At 39.0% G+C, this 20,278-nt stretch overlaps 1 protein-coding gene across 1 annotated transcript in view; it reads left to right on the forward strand.

Annotated features, from left to right (window-relative positions):
* Positions 1-20,278, forward strand: part of cxadr (CXADR Ig-like cell adhesion molecule) — a 34,047-nt gene that overhangs the window by 10,925 nt on the left and 2,844 nt on the right. The window contains exons 2-6 of the mRNA XM_079448861.1: positions 9,616-9,785; positions 14,687-14,891; positions 18,639-18,794; positions 18,886-19,008; positions 19,297-19,435. Coding sequence (XP_079304987.1) covers positions 9,616-9,785; positions 14,687-14,891; positions 18,639-18,794; positions 18,886-19,008; positions 19,297-19,435 — 793 coding nt within the window. The remainder of the gene's footprint in view (positions 1-9,615; positions 9,786-14,686; positions 14,892-18,638; positions 18,795-18,885; positions 19,009-19,296; positions 19,436-20,278) is intronic.

A 20,278-nucleotide genomic window follows, 5' to 3' on the forward strand; every position in this document is an offset into this window, starting at 1 on the left:
GTAATGTGTGAAAACCATCTCATCGTATTGAGACCATCGCTATTGCTGGAGAGATGGGGTCTTTCACATGACGCAGGGCTGTGATCTGATACAGTGCTTTCATTTCAGGCTGCAAGTAACTCAAATCCTATCTTTACTGCCCTGCTGTTCAGCGCCAGGATTAGCTGAAGTCTGTATTTTGTAGCCAAACAATAGATTTATATCTGTGTAATGCAAAATAAATATTTTACATACATTACAGCGAAGATAATTGGCCAAATGTGATTTTTTTTTTTGCCAATAAAGCTTGTTTTCATACCAACAATCAGTTGAATTACTGGGCCTGTTGATAGATCAATTAACCCGTGCTGGACTTTCAGCTTCAGTCCTGTGTTGGTAAGGCAATTGTTTTTTTGTATTCAGACAGAGCCAATTGACCGATTGACAATGTCACTTTTCTGTTGTCAGGTGCTATTGATTTACAAGAATTTAAAAATTCTTTGTTTGTCAGACACCCAGAAGGGCTGTTATTGGAAATACAATACACTGTAAGTGGAAATCAAATGCATTGTTAGCCTGGGGGCTGTGGCGTAGCAGAATGTGCAGATGCTGCCTCTGTGAAAAAAACACAATTTGAATCTTAAACTAAGCCAAACTGTCCATGAAATAATTATTTTTACATTACCGTCTGCCTGTAAAATTATGAATATTCCTGCTACCCGCAAGGGTAGCACCGACTTGGGTGAGGATTTGGTTGGTTTCATGTGTCGTTGGGATCACTGTCTAATTATAGATTAGGGGAGTGGCCGATACCAGTTTTTCCTTTACCGATCTGATTCCCTGATTTGTAAGCATTGATGCTGATTGCGATCCGATAATAATACTGCTTTTTCCTGATCAGTGTAGAATTGCATGTATTTTATTGTATTGAACAAAACTTTCACATATTTATAAAAGTTGAATGAACATAATGATATATGCTTTATAATGTAGAGCAACCGTTTTTGTTAAATTAAAACAAAACTCTCATAAAGTAAAAAAAACTTGAAAAATGTACATAAGTAAAACAGAGGTGGACTGAAAATTCCCAGATTTCTTTTTTCACCAGTGACGGGAAAATCTGAAAGCTGTTCATCATTTTCACGAGGGTACGATTTCAAAGGCAAATTTGTAACTCCCCATTTAGTCATTTTCCTTCATTAGAGCATGATCGTAGGCTACCACCCCTGCCCTGAACGAGCGCGAAGGGACATGTGGTTCCCATTTATTAACTTACTTTACAATGCCTGGTCCGTTTTGGAAAACGCGTGCGCGGGCAGCGAGCGGAGATTTGCTGTGCATAAGCATCTGTCACAGACTTCCGTGTCACATGCACACATACACAAAGGCGCACAGTGGTGCGGTGTTTACATAGTTTTTTCCTTCAAAGTCTTTTTAGATAAACCTTAACTTCCAGTGAGTGGAAAAATGTCTCTCTTGGCATCTTCTCTGTTTAGTGAGATGGCACATTCATGACCAAACCGCGACATATTTGTACAAAACACCATTCCGGATACAGAATGATGCGCTTAATGGATCCGCTTCTCTACACATATTGCTTATTCTGGGAGCTGGATGATGCGCTTCATTCATTCTATTATTTACACGTACTGTGCACTTCTCGGGCGCAGAAGGATGCACTTGTACATTCGCCTTGATGCGCTTAACGCACCTACAACTGAAGTTCATAACCTTTAAATAACCAAAGGTAAGAGATATGTTATGTGTTTTACATAAAGTGCATTGGATCCTTCCAACAGTTAGTCAGACGGCTTCTAATGCTTTAATCTAAGATACCTATCAGTGATTACCAACTCCAGCAAAATACAATAATTTGAAACAAAACCAAAGACTATTATCTAGTGATTATACAGAATCAGAATGCAGAATTATAAAAGCATTGGAAAATCTTGTGAAGAGTAGCGTCCTGAGTCCTGACTGTCACCCAACGCTAGAATATGCAGAATGGAGACGACAGCAGTAACAGAGCTTTCATGAACTTCATCTTTTGTTTTCTCCAAAGCTATCGCATGGCATAAGAAAATGTAAAAATTTAGTGCATGAAAGCTCTTAACGCTCCTAATAGCTCATCCATCTTATAGCTTGATAATATATTTTTCAGAAATGTCACAATGTTATTTTTTTAAATGTCACAGATTGCATTTGGCTACAAAAGTTAGTTATGTTTTGTGGGTGTTTTAGAACTTCTTAGATGTTTTAGTCCAATTTTCCTGGAACTTGTATAATGTTTTCTGTTGTCATAAAAGCAGGCTGACCCCTATGACTAGAAAGGTTTTTGAGAAACCTTTCCCTTGCATAACTGCATTCAGTTCAGTGAATCTGCATTATTTTACATCCCCTAAATAGCCTAAAAATGGACTACTGGACTGTAACTTCAAGCTAAGCTGTATTTGTGCATGCATGCATATGATATTTATAATTAATATAGAAATCTTGAATTACAGCATCATTGTGGCCAACTTCATTGAATTTGGACATGGTTTAAATAAGGCCCAATTATTTTGTAACAAAAATTGAAATGCATTCACAGATGTTTTTGATTGGTGAACTGCCTCGTGGTCCATTTAGCAAATTTTGTACGTACCAACTTGTCCAAATAGCATGCACAACCACACACTTCCTGTGAAAGTTTTATGTTTTATTCATTTTTTCTATACAACTTCAATGGGTGCTGGTGTGAGTGGGAAAGAAAATGAATAAAAAACTTTAGGTCTTCATGCACCATGCCTTTACTCTTTCTAGAATGTATTCTTAGATTGCGATCTGTGCTTGCTTGCAGATTTCCAAAGCTGAATGCCCAATCATTAAATAAACATCCTTGATTTCTTTCAGAAAAACATAAACTTTCAGGTTTCAGTGCTGGGATGTGCCTGCCACTTTAATAGGATTTCCTAGAAAGGTGTTTAACTTATAATTAGAACAATACTAGCCTCACAAGGGATTTGAACTCTCATATTGTCAGAATAAATCAGTGCTTCATATTTTCTTTCGTGTTTCATTTTTCCAATTCTAATAACTGAGAAGAAACCATGTTGCTTGGGGGGCTATAATCCTTAATTGAGCACTGAATTTCAGGAGAGAATGTTCTGGAATGATATTCACGCTCTGTCAGCCTGAGCCCCTACAAAATCATTAAGACATGCATGAGAACTTTAAGCTGGTGTGTGAATGTGTGATTATGTATGCTGTGGTTTTACATTAGGAGGAATCCTTGTTTGCCTAAGAGCTCTCAATTTGAAAAAATGTATATGTAATGTCAGTCTCTTTCTTAGTTTCTATGATCTTTTCTGAATTACTGATCAAAGAACGTTTAGCGGTCTGGTGGTTCTGTCACACGCAGTAAAATGATACTCTGTTTTATCTGATCTTCATCCTCAGAGAAATCTGGAAGAGCAGGTTTAAATCGGGTTTTGCAGCATCTTCATGCTTGACCTTTCCCACATGTCTCACTTACACTATAAACTTGCCAGACTCGCATACACACTGTCACTAGTGTTGTGATCACTACTTTATTATTGTATTTCGTAAGAAATTTAGATTCCATTTCTTACACACAGCTTGCTGTTGTTTCTACACACGGAAAAGCGCAGCAGAAAGTGATCTAGCGACTGAGCAGTGATACTTTAGCTGCTTTGTGTTTTTTCTAGATGTTATGGGAGTAGTTTTGATGTGTAATGCAGATGGAAGGTCACTGGACCGGTGGATTGTGTTCCGATTGAGTGTGTCATCACTGCGCATTAGGAACTAGTATGTTTTACACGGATTATATAAGAGAACAAATGTACTAGATTAGTGTAGGTCCCCATAGACGGATGAGATTTATGGATTTAGCAGTCACCTATGTTGTTTATTTTTGTTTTTCTGTCATGTTATGTTTTGACTGACAAGAGCTTGCAGGGGAATGCAGTTTGGATTGCTGCAAAATAATCATGTGTTTTCCTATGAACAATAGACTCAAATGTATAATTTCCCCAAAGGATTCTCTCTCCCTACACACACACACACACACACACACACAGACACACACTTTCCTTGTTTCTCTGTCAGCCCATTGTAATCTGTTCTAGCTCTCACCTCACCTACATTTCCTAATTGCTGTTTGTTTATTTATTGTATTCACAGTTGCTTTCATTCATTCAGCCTGTCAGAAAGGCAGCCATGATTTCACAGCCATGATTTTCTTAGGTTGTCTGGTGATGCTGCTACAGAGCTATCATGAGTATTTTGGGTTGCCTGTGATGTCATGTTTGTTTGTTCGGTAAAGGACTTTGCCTCAGTCCTTCTATAGCCAATTTAATTTCCGTACCTACAGTTTTAAAACGTGCAGTTTACATGGCAAGAAGCTTGTCTTCAAGAATCAAGATTATTCCAGAAGTTGAGGAATTTACCATCTATTCCATAGACAAAAAGAACTATGACTATAGGAAAGTGACACATTGTTTGTGTTTGGGGGAGGGAGCTGGGAAATATGGAAATGTTTCTTCATTCATTAACATATCTGTCTCTGGGTTAGGGAGCAGAGAGGAAAGGTCACTAACTCTTTGTCTGAAGGGCTGAAAAAGGAGCGGAGGAGGTAGATGATGATCAGCAGATGCTCAGAGAAACGAAAGTGGTGGCTCATTGGCTTATAAATGATGTTTATTCTTCAGGCGTTAATCTTATATTATTTGAGCATGGAGGGAAGAGTCGACAGGGGGCTGATTAAAGAATCGCACAGATTCTCATCTCTGATAAGAGATCTGATAGCTGTTCTCCACACGCTGGCGGGCACTGACCTCTACCTCTCTTCTCTGTTCATTTCATTTCCTGTTGAAGTCATTGAGTCACAAGGCTGGTGATGAAATGTTATTAGGCAGATTTGTAGGAAAAGCATGAATACATTTACATTTAATCATTTAGCAGATGCTTTTATCCACCGCGGCTTACAAATGAGGAAAAGCACAAGCTATTTATTATACAGGAGCCAACGATAATAGCTGTACTGCAGTACCAAATTTCAAGAGTAAAACCGAATAGTAGAAAAGCCTGGAACAGATGTTTAGTTGTAGATAAGAGACTTTATTTATAGAGATGGATTAATTAATTTTATCCTGGGAGCTGTGTCTTAATGTCCTAAAAAAAGGGTACATAAACGACAAGGTGTTCATCTGTGCCTTATCATTGCCTCAAGTTTTTAATTTTGTTGTACTCTAAAGTCAGAAGTGTGCCACAGTCTGGTGTGTGTGAAATTAATTGAATAATTTTTAAGATGTTCCTTTTTCTCATCTGAAAATGTGCGATTTGTGGGGGGAGGAGTAAACCTAACAAGCTGTAAACTGCTGTGCTTTTAAAATGGGAATTATCCTCAAATATCAATCCTTTCCTTAAACCACCCCAAAAAAGATGCCACGCTCCTTCATAGAGTCATCACAGTCTGCTTTGTCACGTTCTCTTACTGTCTGAACCCCCAAATAACTCTAGCTTCTTTTCTGCTTCTAAAATGAGAGTTTGAGATGGCAAACAGGAGAGCGCTCAGTTTGTTATTTAACTGTATACTCCAGCCATCCTCGAATGACAACCTAATTAAAATTCAGGCACTACATGCAAAACAGCCTGGTATGTTCGTATGAACATCATCATCAATCATTGCATACACTTCTGTTCTGTTTGTCCATATATCAAGACAGGGACTGACTGAGACTTTCCACGATAAAGTTGCAAGAAGGCGTGTAATAGATGTTTTCTTGATTTGAGTCATTTTCATCACTTTCAAAAGCACATGTTTAAAGTCATGTTGTAATTTTCCATGAAAACTTAAATGTAAATAGCTTGAATGTTTAGTATTGGTGTTCCTCTCATATATCGAAACTGCAGTTCTCACAGAGAAAATGCCTAGATTTGTGACCTAGCAACAGGCAGAGCAGTTTTTGCTTTGGCTCAATTTCTGTATGCATTTCCAACGTATAATAAACAATAATTTAAACCCTCCATAGACATATCATACATTTGTAAAATAAGATTATTTGGAAATGCATATGCATTTTAGCATTGGTTGAAAATTGAAAGGTATTTATAGTTCTATAGTTACCTGTTATTAACTTTATGCCTTTATTGTTTTCTAAGCCACAGTTTATCATAACTGTCCTTCTCATTTTTAACCTCATAGCTGTTTTTGGGGGGATTTTTGTTTACGTTCCCTTTCGCTCTCCTCAACAACCCTCACTCCTTAATAACTTCACATCCACCACCCTGATTTCAATGCTCAATCCTCTTTTTATCTGCACCACCTTCCCCCTTTTCTCTCATTCCCACTCAAGCATTCTTAGTTGGACGTGTTGCCAGGAGACGGGATTCTCAACCTATTGTGAATGCACAAAGGGGTCCACAATCGTCAGCGTTGAGGCTCACGGGACCAACGTTAAAGAGAGAGTTTGGAGGTGCAGGCAGAGCAGAAGATAAAAAAATGAGGAACATAGAGCAGAAGGAAAAAGGAGAGTGGTGTAGTGGTCTTGTGGCCTCAATCCTGTTGGTCTAACTATGTTCTCTTGAACCACTTGGGATTTGATGTGCAGTGCTCAGCTGATAGGTCAAGAGAGGCTTGCAAGGTCTTACAAGACCTCCTTAGACCAGACACATGTTCTGCTCCCTCGCCACAATTGTCATTTATTGTGAGGTCAGTTGCATTGGAGCCGAGAGTTGTTTTAAGTTTTAAACTTTTATACTGTTCAGAAAGTGTAATGATATTCCATATAACTTTAGTAATATAATAACACAGGAACATCATAAATTACATAATCGGCATAGTGGTGTCTCTGCTTTGTATGTGGAATAGTATTAAATGATTCTGCTCAGGCAGCAGATTCTGAGTCTATTCTAGATTAATATCTCCTCTCTTTCCCTAATCTTCAGATATTGCCATACAGTGCTGTTCCATGCATTTTCCATTTCATGCAATGATTGAATAAGCCCTCGAGGGTAACAGCTCTATTTACATTTTTTTTCTTAAAAGTTTTGGTAATGGGAGCAATTTGACTCGTACCCTTGTTTAATGGTCAATGTGATTTTTAATATTCAACGAATTTCCAGTTGGTTTCTTTGCATTCAGAATGGCCTGCCATTAGGTAATGAGGCTAAATCTGTTATCTGTAATTTCCATTTAATGTGAGGATATGATGTTATTAAACCTTCAACTGCAATTTGAATGTGTTTTGATTCTGCCCACTTTTACCCAGAAGATTATCAGTGAGCACACTGTTATGAGAGAATTTCATTCCATTTCCTCACAGATAATGAAAATAAAACATTTGTCAAATTTCAATGCTGATGCTGTAACGCTCTATAAAAAGACCATTACCTGGTCATTACTGCCTCATTGTCCAATATGCATGTTTATCATTTTACAAGTGTGCTGTTAAATGTGGCTTAGCATCAAATGTTGAGTTAATGATTTTGACATTTAAGAAAAATGATAATACATCTGTCAACTCATGATTGTTATGATGTGCATATGTACATTGGTCGTGCAATGAAAATCACAATTTGTACAGCCAGGCTTCATTTATATTCAGTCCAGCATTCCTCTTCTGTATTCATGTTGGTAGAAAGGACAGAGCATTGTAGACCGTATTGATTCCTGAATTCCATCACATGCAAACTGCTATACCATTTCATTTACATGAATGTAATTGAGAGATAAACACAAACTTGTCTTCTATTTCTCTCTTATTCGGTTGCAAATGCAACTCCAGTTTGACTCGGTTGCAAAAATCTATTCTAAAATAATACTAAATTGCCATCTCTTTGTCATTAGCATGACGTTGGAGCATAGTCCACAGGCTTTTGTACCAGATTTATGGATCCAGATGGTGAGAGTAGGCCTAGGTTATTGAATGAAGTCATGTCCTCCAGACAGCCCTGATCTATGCTTTAAAGCTGGCAATATTAATTAAAGTGAAATGAAATACAGCCTTTATGATCCATTTATTCAAACAATTACTTTGATCGCTGGAATAAGAGCATATATCACTGCTAATGGGGCATTTTTTAATGGCCGATGCCAGAAGTATTCATTCGTCAGCTGCTGTGCTGCTTTCTATTGAATTAAGCCACGTGCAGTACACATTTTGAACTGATCACTCGCACAAATCAAAGTAGCGAAACCCATAGGGATAATCGCAGACTGTCAAAGGAATGTTATAATGAAAGGATTTTGTTTTTACGTAATGCATTGTCACACTGTCACACATCAGTGTTTGCATTGTGGGAAATGTTCTTTAAATTCTGATCTGCACCCAGGCCTTTGTTCATAAAGCTCTAGATCCTCATGAGGCTGATTTTAGATCAGTAGTATTTTGATCTCTGCGGTAAAGGAACTCCACCTGTTCTTAATTGTGTTGAACTAGACATTCTGGTTTTAAAGTTTCAGTTATGCAGCATTGAATGTTTCAAGGATGAGTCAATCCCCTGAAACTCGCTCACGGACAGATGATGTACACTTACTCGATACCTGATGTCAACAACTTTGGTATTTTTTTATGACCTCTGTTATGCCCAATAAGCACTGCCATAGCCAACTGCGTAAACCCGTCATAAAGAAAGCAAACAAATAAGAAACAGAGAGAGGGGAGGGAGGATTACGGTATACATTAGATACTATTACACAGAGTCAGATCGGTCATATTAGGCAGATAAATACTAAAGAAAATTTCAATTCAGAAGACTGCACACCCAGCCTGTGTCATACTAGCGCATCTCTGCCCTGTGTTGCACGTCTCCTGGACGAGCCGTTGCCCACACAGCCTGTGTCATACTCCCCCTGTCTCTGCCCCATGCGGCGCTTTTCCTGGACAAGCCACTTTAACTAACGGTTTTGCTAATTTCACTTGGATGAAATTAAACATTCATCACATTTTAAACTTGTTTTTAAAATCTCAAATACTTAAAAATGAGAAATGAATAAAAAAGAATAGAACATTTTATGATACAAGTTTTATAATGTGAGTTGTATTTGTTTTAATGGAAACTATAATAGTGTACACTGGTTTTTGGATTCTATTGATGTGATGTAATCTGGCAGTTGGGAACCAATAGAACAACAGTAATTACTATTTGAATAATGCCCAAAACACACTACAAAATGAATTTTGTAATGGTTTTAATGGAAACAATTAAAATTTCTGTAATGGTTTTTGTTTTCTTCCATCAGGGTAACTATAGCCATAATGTGCTGCACACTATTGACAAAATTGAGCTGAAGCTTGACTTTAAAAAAATGTTTTAATTGCAAATCAAATCGTGACCACAATGTCTGTCAAAAAAATTCGCAATAAGATATTTTCCCAAATCACAGAGCCCCAATGTTCAATGTGTGATGTTAATTTCGCTCTTCCAAAATCTGTTTAACAAAGTATATTATGGTTGCTTTTAGAAATTATACTAAATCTGGCATCTATGATGTTGAAATAATGTGTGCATAGGGTTGCATTATATAATCATAAGTAGTTATAAGTATAGTAAGTATATAGTAGTCTAATTAGAAGTACTGTTATGAAGAGATATTATATTCCATAAAACACCATTGTCTTCTCTGTGTCTCAGGGATAGCCTGTGGATTGCAGATCACTTCAACTGGTTCCACATCCATGGAGAAAGCCAGCGGGGAGAGTGTAAAGTTGGACTGTCAGTTTACACTTGCTCCTGAGGATACCGGCCCTCTGGATATCGAGTGGAGCCTGCAGCCCTCCGACAACCAAAATGAAGAAAAAGTGGTAAGTAGATGATGTGATTGTGTATTGTGTGACATAGGGCTAGGACGATATATTGTGCAATTATTATGCTCCGTTTCTCAAGGAGTTGCGATTAAATGCTGCCACATGCTCACTCAGAGGGTGGTCTCGTGCAGAAACTCAGAATATGGGACACAGAATAAGAACGATTTACACACGTAGTTCCATGAAATGCCAATGGTCATATTCTTTGCTGTTCAAACCTTTTCAGGCATTTTCATGATAATAAAGTATATTTATAATGATATATATTTATATGTTTGTCGAGTGTGGCTTTTTCAAATGCACGTTAAAAAAGACTCAATCTCGTAGCGATTTTAAATTGAGCAGTACTTCCTGCTGATCAAAGAGCCGTAGTTCACGGAAGAGCTGTGCATAAAACACTAAGCCTTTGCAATTTCAGAATTGTCATAGACAGGTATAATTAGTGTGAATTGCGATATAAATCGTACCAGCCCTAGAGTGACAAGATATTTATGTAAGATGAGAGAGAATGTCTCTTTGTGTGCCGTGGCAAAGCATCTTTCTTCATTATTCAAGTGCCTTAAGGAGTTTTTAGTTTGACTTTTTCCAATTTCTGTTGTCTTGCCATTTGTGTTGTGTTGCCTCTCTTTCTGTCACAAAATTCTTTAAGCAAAAAAGAAACCCTCACAAAACCAGTTAAACTGCTTCTCTATTGTGATGCAGTCATTAGGTGTGATTGCACTGAAATTTCTTTACACAAGAAACTTCTGTGCGGTGTGACACAATCACAGCCAGGCAGATTACATTTAATATCTAACGCAAATGAAATCATTTTAATAAACAGTCTTGCATGGGATGACCCCTTAGATATTCGAGGACAAGAATAGAAGCAACTTCAATTTAATTGGGATCATTTTTGAAGGTTGAATTTTCATTGTAGTCTTTACTTGCTTTGATCCACCCTGAGCAAGTGCTGATGTGTGGATAGCACAGATGTTTTTGTGTCGGGGGCTTGTGCTCACACCAAATGCAAACAATCCCGTTCCTCGCTCTTTATTACTAACAGGAACAGTTCGTGATTTTTTTTTTGCGCGAGTGACACCGAAAACATTGCATGTCTTCCAATCGTGAGTGAGAGTCTTCCAGGTCAGGATTTGTCAAACAGTAGGTGTCAATGAGGTCTTTGCTTAAATTTCTCACTCGAGTAGAAATGTTCAACTTGTGTAGAAGACGCTATTGACACATGTTAGCGGCAATCGCGCCGCCTGATTTGTGTCATTTGCGTCGCCCGGTGTGATTTGCGTCTATTCACGTCTTTGCATTGGCTTTGTATGTAATTTACTCACAGAAATCGCTTAATTCACATTTGGTGTAAACACGGCATTATGAATGTGTTCTGTTGTTTTAGTACTATGTAAATTTGTCTCTGGATAAATAGGTAGGGGGCTCAACATAAAATTCATAAAATGTAACATACATGTAAAAATGTCCTATATGTGATGTTATGGTTTTACTCGCATGAATGTACACTTGAGGTTTATTGGCTTTGGCAGCTCTTATTTGACACTGTTTATTGATGTTTTGTGTGTTTGTGACTGAATGCTTACCAGTCACTTTGAATAAAGATTTGTAGTCTAGGTTTTCATTTTTAGCATCTATACAACCTCCTTAGTCTGCAAATAGTTTGATTGAGGGCTGTTTTTTTTCACAGAAATACTGGGATGTAAAGAAACCCAGATACTGGATGTGTGTGTCTGTTGCAGCCCCATGCAAAGATATCCACATATTATTTCTCTCAAGAGATTATGCATTTAGCTGGGGACAGAATTGGGTCAGGAGCCCTTGATAGTCGATCTCTCTTTGGCAACGCTCGTACCTTTCTTCCTCTTCTCTCACCCAATCTTTTTTCTTCTCAATTCTTTCTTCATTTTGTTCTGAACCTGATTTTTCATTCTATTTTTATCATTCTCCCTTTCCCCTTATATTTCTGTTCCCTCCTTGTTTGCTAGGTTTTTCTCATGGGCATAGACCCTGCACTCTTCCCCTTCTGTGCTGCCAGGCTGTGCCTCAGGACTTGCGATTTGTCTTTGACCCATTTCAACATTTTTAATGGTTTCATATGAAGTTGAAGGTTGGACACTGGCTACCTCCATCTTTCTTACCTCCAATGGGGCATGAAAATGAACATTCTATGCCCCACTTTTTTGTCCCAGGGTTGTGCTAATACTCTTGTTTCTTTTTTCCAGAACTTGAACTTTTTTTATACACGAAGGTCTTTGCAGAAAAGTCTACCATTGCACAGTATTGTTTAAACCCAAACTGTGAACCAATTACAGTTTAATTCTATGAATTGTTTAATACTTTCTCATTTTGTCGGTGTCAGTCAGGTGACTGTGATTTATGGTTTTCCAATGATTGGCTTTAAAAAAGCTCTCAGCCTCTACATGAATCAATACCAAATGAAAAGGGAGTTATAAACAATACGCAGAGTGCCTGGTGTTTAATCTAGCTTAGATTCTTTTATGTTTTTTACCTTTGATCCATGCTAAAAAAGAGACTGACAGTTTACACAAACACACAATGAAGAGTGTGTTTTTCGCCTGTATTCAACAACAGTCCCAACAGAACTTAAACAAAGAATCCGCTTTGAATTTAGAACCCAGTTTTATATTATGATGTTTGTTAATGTTGTATGGTCTTTAGAGGCACAGTGAAGCATTAATAATTCTCTTGTTGGTGGGACGCTGCTGACAAGTTGAGGAATTCCATACAAAACGGCAGTGGCCATTAGCATTATAGAATGTATCCCATCCATACAGAATGGATGGGATGTGGGGGGGTAACGCTGAACTGGTAATACACTGTGGCTCCATAATGTCTTAAATACAGAACCAGCATTCACAAAATAGGCCTTCTTTGGAAGAAACAATGGGAATGTAAAACAATTACTTGCTTATATGGACAAGGAGCTAGTATTGTTTCACATTAGTTGCCGTGTTCACGTTTATATCTCTGTATTTTTAAATATAAAGCAATGAGTAATTGTTTAGTTAATTGCAACACATAAATGGTTTGTTTGCCATTAAAATGTATAGGTTGTGTAGTTTGTGGAGTCACCTGATTCCAGGAGCGGATAGTCAGAGCTGTGGTTCAGCAGAGAGTGTAGACACTGATGTAGACCGGCAGGGATACAGAAACTGCTCAGGCTATAGAGCAGACTGATGTCCCAGCACAGGTGACTCACTGCTGCTTTGCATTTCAAACAAGCCTCTGCTGTAGCTCCAGAGGAAAGTACACATACCTGGCGGCATACAAACATCATGGAACTTGAGTGCAAACAAGACACACTAGTGAACATATGGACACTTTTAACTTTTAATAAGTCGCAGGGTTTCCTTGTGGCCTTGACTCATAAATAGGCGGACCAAGCTGTCTTATACTGCGTTCACACCAAATGCGAATAAAATGCTAAGTAAATACAAGGACGCACATAGACGCAAACTCGTGGCAGGCGGAGCAAATCGGGCGACGCGTTAAGAGGCATTTTACGTGCAAGTTCAAAATTTTCAAGAGTTTTTCCATGAGTAATAAAGAGCGTGGAACTCTATTGCTCGCATTTGGTGTGAACACAGCATAGAGGTACACTGAGAACCTTTCTTATTTAATTTACCCCTAAAAGAGAAAACAATACAAAAACTTATTATATACGCTGACATGAAGACTCCAGTCATACCAGTAGTCTAACACTGTCCTAACCCGCCACAGTATGCCAAGTGATGTTTTCCATCCGTCTGTTCCTACTAGCTCGGACAGCGATGAGTACCCCACATGTTGTTTATAGCTGGGTCTGTTAAATTCAGCCAAGGCTTTCTGCTAATGCTGCATTACTACATAAAGTGCCATTGGTAAACGAAAACACCAGATTGTATGAGGAGAAAAATCTTGCAAAGTTTGGGTCATGTTCCACAGATGCAATTTCGTGTCTCTTGTTCTTTGCTTTGAGCAGACTTTTTTACTTGGATCCTTGTCTGGTATATGTAATCGAAAGCCTTTGAGATCTGTTGCTTCAGGCAGTTTTCATTTCCTCATCTTTTTTAATATAGTTTAGTTATTACGTTTAGATATGGCTATTTTACACATGTTGTTGGATGTTTGGTTGAAATCCTGTAGGCAGGCTCCAGGTGGCACAGATTAGCTCTGTTTACTAAGTGGTAATTTGGACAAGACTCTACAGATGTTGGTTCTTGTGAAGAGAGAGGATATAAGAGGCTCTTTCCTTTTGCTTCGTGTTGTCTTATGTGTTCATTAAGATTCTGTGTCTCTCCAACAACTGGCTCTGTTGCCCTAAGGGGCGTTCTCATGACTACCGTGCATGAAGCAAGTCACTATGGGAGACCGCCAACTCTCCATCATGAAAATAAAGTGGGGAGAGTTGGTTAAGGATTATAGAATGGATCACTCATTTTCCTTCTATGGTGATGAATCTGTATGTGTCTTAATCTTTGTGTGTACACTTTGCTTGGTGGCATCCTTGTATTGATTGAATAAGCACATGTACTGATTGGCTCATTTAAAAATACAACTTAAGATATGCGTCAGTAAGCCATTGAGGTTTTTGTGCCTTTGTGCAGCTGTGAACTAACAAGAGAACTTTGTTCAGGTCGTGACATTGAAAGGGCAAATGTTTTACCTGTGCTGAATGATGTTTTGGAGATAAGAGTTGCCCTGTTTGTTTCTTTGTCTCACTGACTTTTAAAAGCAGTACAGGTTAGGTTTAAGATTTACGTGAAGGTTAATAGCTGTATATTATTTTGACCTTTCACAGTGCAGTGTTTCCTGCCCCCATTATATTGAAGCTAAAATGTTGCGTAGCTAAAATGTGACTGAATTCTCTTTTCTTTAATCTTTTCTTTCATCAGGTGATTGTGTACTCTGGTGACAGGGCTTTTTCAGACTACCATGCTCCCCTTAAAGGGAGAGTCCACTTTAACTCCCCTGACCCTAAAAATGGTGACGCGTCCATGAACCTAATGGGACTGAAGGCAACAGATACGGGCACCTATCAATGCAAGGTGAAGAAAGTTCCTGGCATCAGCAGCCGAAAGTTTCTGCTAACTGTCATGGGTGAGTATTATAACAAACTTGTAAGGTCCTGAAAAAGGACATTTAAGTTTTAATGAAAATTTTAAATGTTCTGGACAAATGCCACTACATCCTGTCCACACCCATTTTGACTTATAGCACAACACAGAAGCTCAAATGTTCCTCCACTATAGCATTGAAACGGCAACATTATTAAAAAAATTGTCAGTAACATGAGCCAAGCATCTGTATGCATGATGTATGCTTTAGTTTCACAAAAGATAACATCTGTGTATTTCTAGGCTAGTTTGAACAGAAATTCAAGTTAGACTTCAATCTTGCTATTTCCTGAAAAGTGAGATGTTAAAACAGGGGATAGAGCGAATGGCGTTACATTGATCTGCACCATGAAAGCACAATAAACATGCACTTAAGTTTGATTTCATGGTTCCCCTGACACGTCTTGTTTCAGTGACATGATTGATCGCTGTCGACAGCAAGTGTGACATCAGTGGTACTTTGAGTGTGAAAAAGCACTTGTTGCTTGTGTGTTTACTGGTGTCGACACATACGCCCTATGCAAATATACTGTTGCCAAACAAGGCCATCTCTGAGGCAAACAATACGACAGCATCAGCGTCACTTCCAGAAACTTGGTAACCACATGACTGAGACGTGTATTTGTATTACTGGTGCCTGAATGGTAACTGTAAGGTTAAAAAGAAACAGGAAAAAAGTTTTTTAATGGATAGTTTAGGGATAATAAATTAAAGAATTTGGATTTAGGTGAACTGCTGTTTTAATAGTAGCTTTCAGGCATCCATAATAATAGCTTGAATGTCTTTTTTTTTTTAAATGAGCATCATTCTTGTGGGTTGTCTGGTTTACAAATATTGTTAATTGTTGCCAGATTGACCATGTTTTTGTTGTTTTTTATTAAGGAGCTTCATAGACACTGACAGTTTGTACTTGGGATCTTTGTGTATTATCTTTAAGACCAACAAAGCAGTCGTTTGAAGTTTGACAAAAAAGCAAACACATTAAGATCAGTTTATGGATGAATGATGGAGATTATGTCTATACTTTTATGTCTATACTGTTCATCCACACTGAAAGCTTACATCCATGTAGTGCGCATGAGTAAAACCTAAGACATGTCAGCATGTGTCATTTCTGTCGGGCATTTATTAACTTTCTGCCTTATGTCATGGCAATGTGACGCAGAGAATAAAAAAAATAGATAGACAATGAAGTAATTTAGAGATGTTGCTGCGGGTAACACAAGACTATAAAGCTGCAAAAAAGTGAAGCTTAACTGGAGCTCTGCTGCCAAACAATAACTGCGAGTAATTAAATGTTCCTTCTCCTAAAATGCAATCTAAAGTATGCATGAACTGACAGCTATCAAACACGAGAGAAGCCAGAGCAACTGCTCGACATAGGAAAAAACTATCATGTTTCTTAAACCCCACCGTTTTCCTCATCCACACTGTTTTCAAATGAAGCCACTTTCTAGTGCGTTTTCGAAAAGATCAGTTTTCGTTGACAGAAATGCTGTCTCGGTGTGGACTAAAGGCAAAAACTGAGAGAGAAATATGTTTTCAAACGAAAAAACACATTAGATTGGCTAGGGTCTGATTAGGCAGAAGACGTAGCCGAGTCGACCTTAAACTTACTGCTTTGGTAAGGTGAAGGACAGTTTGGCAAAAGCAAACCCTGTGATAGGAGGTGGACCAGAGTGAGACAGATGGAAGGGTGCAGATTGGTAGTTCTCTCAGCAGTTGATGAATGCAGCTGTTCGCTCTTCGCCCGTTACCTTCATTGTCCACCCTCATCCTATTGCTGATGACCGCAGGGACTCCGTACCTGCATTCAGAGCAGATGCTGTCTGGCTGCGTGCGTGTGTTCCTTACTAAACGTGTCTCCATCAGAGACAGCCGTCCAAGGACATTCACTTGAAGAGCTGTATACTGTATGTGCTACCTGCCACCTAAGAGAGGCACAGCTATACTGTTGGGATACAGAGAATCTCAAAGGTTTATGAAGATGAGTATTTATTAGTTATAGGTTGTGCACCAGTTGGTCTTCAGACATCTGCTTGCATTACAAATACTGATTATTTCATTACATTTTACATTACATTTACATTTAGGCATTTGGCAGACACTTTTATCCAAAGCGACTTACATTGCTTTATCCTATACATTTTTACATAGGTATCTGCAATCCCCTGCAACTTCTTTTGCTGTTGTTTTAAACCATGCTGGTATGATTGACTATTTTCATCTCACCTCTGAGATGCAATGACTTAAGTAGAGACTTTTGCTGCCTATTTTATACACCTATAAAATACACAATACACAACGTTTGTCGAAATGTCCTGCTTAGAGAGACAGACACAGATTTTGTTGACATATGTCTGTTGGTTTAAACGCATGTGTTAGACCATCAGTCGACACCTGGATGTGTCCCACCCACCTGTCCATCACCACACATTTAATTTCTCTGTCGGAGGAAGCTGCTGTGCCCTGACCCATCATCCTATTAAATTGCTGTTCAGTCCAGCCTGCAGTTAATCCTCAGGTCTCTGCAGCTGTAAGCCTCTGCCCCAGCTATGTTTTTACAGCTTTTATAAACAAACAAACGTCCATCTAGACTTAAACTCCAACACCCTACTCTAGTTTGAAAATAATTTTTGCTGTCTGTCTTTTTAAAGGGATAGTTCACCAAAAATGAATTTCCAAACCATACAATGACAGTGAACAGTAATCACGACTGTGTTTAGTCCCCATCCAAATGGATGTTTTGTGATCTGTGGGGGTCAGAAGTAAATCGATTGGGAAGGACTTGAGTAAATGATGATGTAATCTTATTTTTGGGTGAACTGTTCTTCTAAGCTCATCTCTTTGTCTGAGCTTCATTTTTTTCCTCCGTGCCCTCCTCACATGAGGTTCTGTCTCTCTCCTCCTGGTTTTAATTTGCAGTTTTGTTTGCTTTCGAGTTCTCATCTCGTCTCCTGCCAAGTAAGGGGTGGGGGAGTGTGTTTGTGGAGGGCTTTCGATTCTATACAGAGCACCCCTGTTCTCCACCCTCCCCCATCCAGTCTTACCAATTCACTTTCCCTTGTAATATGTAGATTTGACCAATTTTTCTTTCTAGCTCTCAAACCCACAAAACACATGCTGTCTTTTGCAATAAGCAGCACCTTCCCGTGCTTTGTTCTTTTTTATCTGAGGGAATGTTGACACCCACAGCGCTCTGGTTTTAATTAAGTTGATTGACAGCACCTGTAATAGCAACAGCTGTATCCATTACTGAGATCATTGCTTCCTTTGTTGCGATTAGGTAGGATACAGATGAAATGGGTAGAAATTGATGGAGTTGGATAGATGTTGTTTAGGGACTTTTTATGTTGACCATGGTACTGTGTACACATCCTACATTCAATTCAATTCAACTTTATTTATATAGCGCTTTTCACAATTTGCATTGTTCCAAAGCAGCTTTTAAGGGGAAAAAATAACATTGAGCAAGTAATGGTGGTATGGGGCGAAAATGCCACAAAAAGTGGGGGAAAACGTGTTGAGATTTTCTGTAGATACACTTCCACGTAACTGACCACATTGTGTGGATCGTAGGGAAGGATGATAAGGCATTGCCTTATCCAGGGTGTTTTCAACCTAATTAAATTCTACTACCTGACAAATTCATCCATTGGCAACAACAATGAAACATTTATACCAAAGTCTCCTGATTTTGACTGACCGCTTCCTGTTTCCTCTCCCTCAGTTCGCCCCTCTAAACCCAGATGTTACGCGGATGGTCCAACTCTGATGGGGAAGGATATGATGTTGCGGTGTAATTCTGCAGACGGCACACAACCACTAAAGTACACTTGGGAGAGAATCACGGGCAATAAACTGCTACCACCAACAGCCCAGCTCGGTATTTCCCTACACTTCCCCTGAACGATGTGTTACTGTTTTGATAATCATGCCACAGTTCAAATATAGAATCAATTTCTCTCTGTGACTAGATCCGGTAGGGGGCACCATGAGTCTGAGGAACGCCACAGAGACCGCTTCTGGAACATACCGCTGCGTTGCTAAAAACAATGTTGGAACAGAGGAGTGTGTAGTGGAGGTTAGCGTCACACCAGGTGAGTCTGATTTTATAGTACACGCCTACCTCAGTCAGTTACTCTAGTTTTAATATACTTAAAAAAAGGTGTTATTTCCTTTACCTGCGACCTCATCCACGTCATTACACAGTGAGTGTAATGGATTGAATGGGCTTAGCCGTAACATCCTCGAGCCCTAGTAACTCTAGTAGGGTTACACTGTACAGACAGTTTGTTGTACCTCTGTTCCAAAGGTACTTAACCTGTGTTGCTCAATAAATCTCTAAATCTCTCTAAACCTTAATCTGTCTTCGCATTTCTCTTTAGCTCCTAACACAGCGGGCATCATTGCGGGTGCTGTGATCAGCGTTCTGTTGGCTCTCATACTTCTCGCCCTTATCCTCTTCTGCTGTTGCCGTGCCCGCCAAAAGAAGAGGTACGAGAAGGAGATTGCCTATGAGATCAGGTACTGAACACAAAGGCTGTCTTGACACCTTACCTTTGTTTTTTCTCGCCACACACATTTCAAGAAGTGCACAGTGTGATTCTTTTGCAGGTTAGGACCTGTCCACACCGAATGTACTCATGGTTCATCTGTACTGCTTTTTAATTTAGTTATTTTTAAACATTCATTCTGCTATTGTATGTACAGTACTACCATATTAAATCTACTGTGTTAGTGCCGTATTTTTTTTATTAATTACAATCAATTGATCAATTCTTTGAAGTCTTAGGTAGGGACATGATAGTGTAACTATCGTTCCTCAAATGCTGATTTATCACATACATTTGAACATCTGCTTTTCTCAACTGGCTTTCTGTCTCGAGCCAACTGCTTACTACGAGCTAATAAAGAGAACAACAAGACTGTAAGCGAAAGCAAAAGAGGGCTCTCAACCCCGATGCCATTTGGTACATGTCACTGTCTCCATGTCTGTCTGATTCACCCAATCACTGGCCTCCCATGAGCTTAACACCATAGGCCAAACAAAACTGATGGCCTGTAAAACTGTCTGGTTGTGCCATCCCTCATACCCCCTCTCCCAAAACGAAACTGCTATTGTAATCAGTTTTGTGGGTCTGTTTGTTCAGTCGATTCCTGCTGTCAATGCCCCCCCCCCATCTCTCCAGTTCTATTGAAATAGCATTCCTCTTCGTGAAAGGGGAAGGCCATGGGTCAGGCCTTCATTGGCCTGGTGTTACGCCCCCCTTGGACCCCTGTGCTGGACTTTGTCTGGGAGCCCTATGCTGCATCACACAGACTATGATAAAGAGGATTATCCAAACAAGCCTGCTTTTCTGAGTGACC

The sequence above is a fragment of the Barbatula barbatula genome, assembly GCF_947034865.1.
Source record: "Barbatula barbatula genome assembly, chromosome: 24".
NCBI classification, from domain to species: domain Eukaryota; kingdom Metazoa; phylum Chordata; class Actinopteri; order Cypriniformes; family Nemacheilidae; genus Barbatula; species Barbatula barbatula.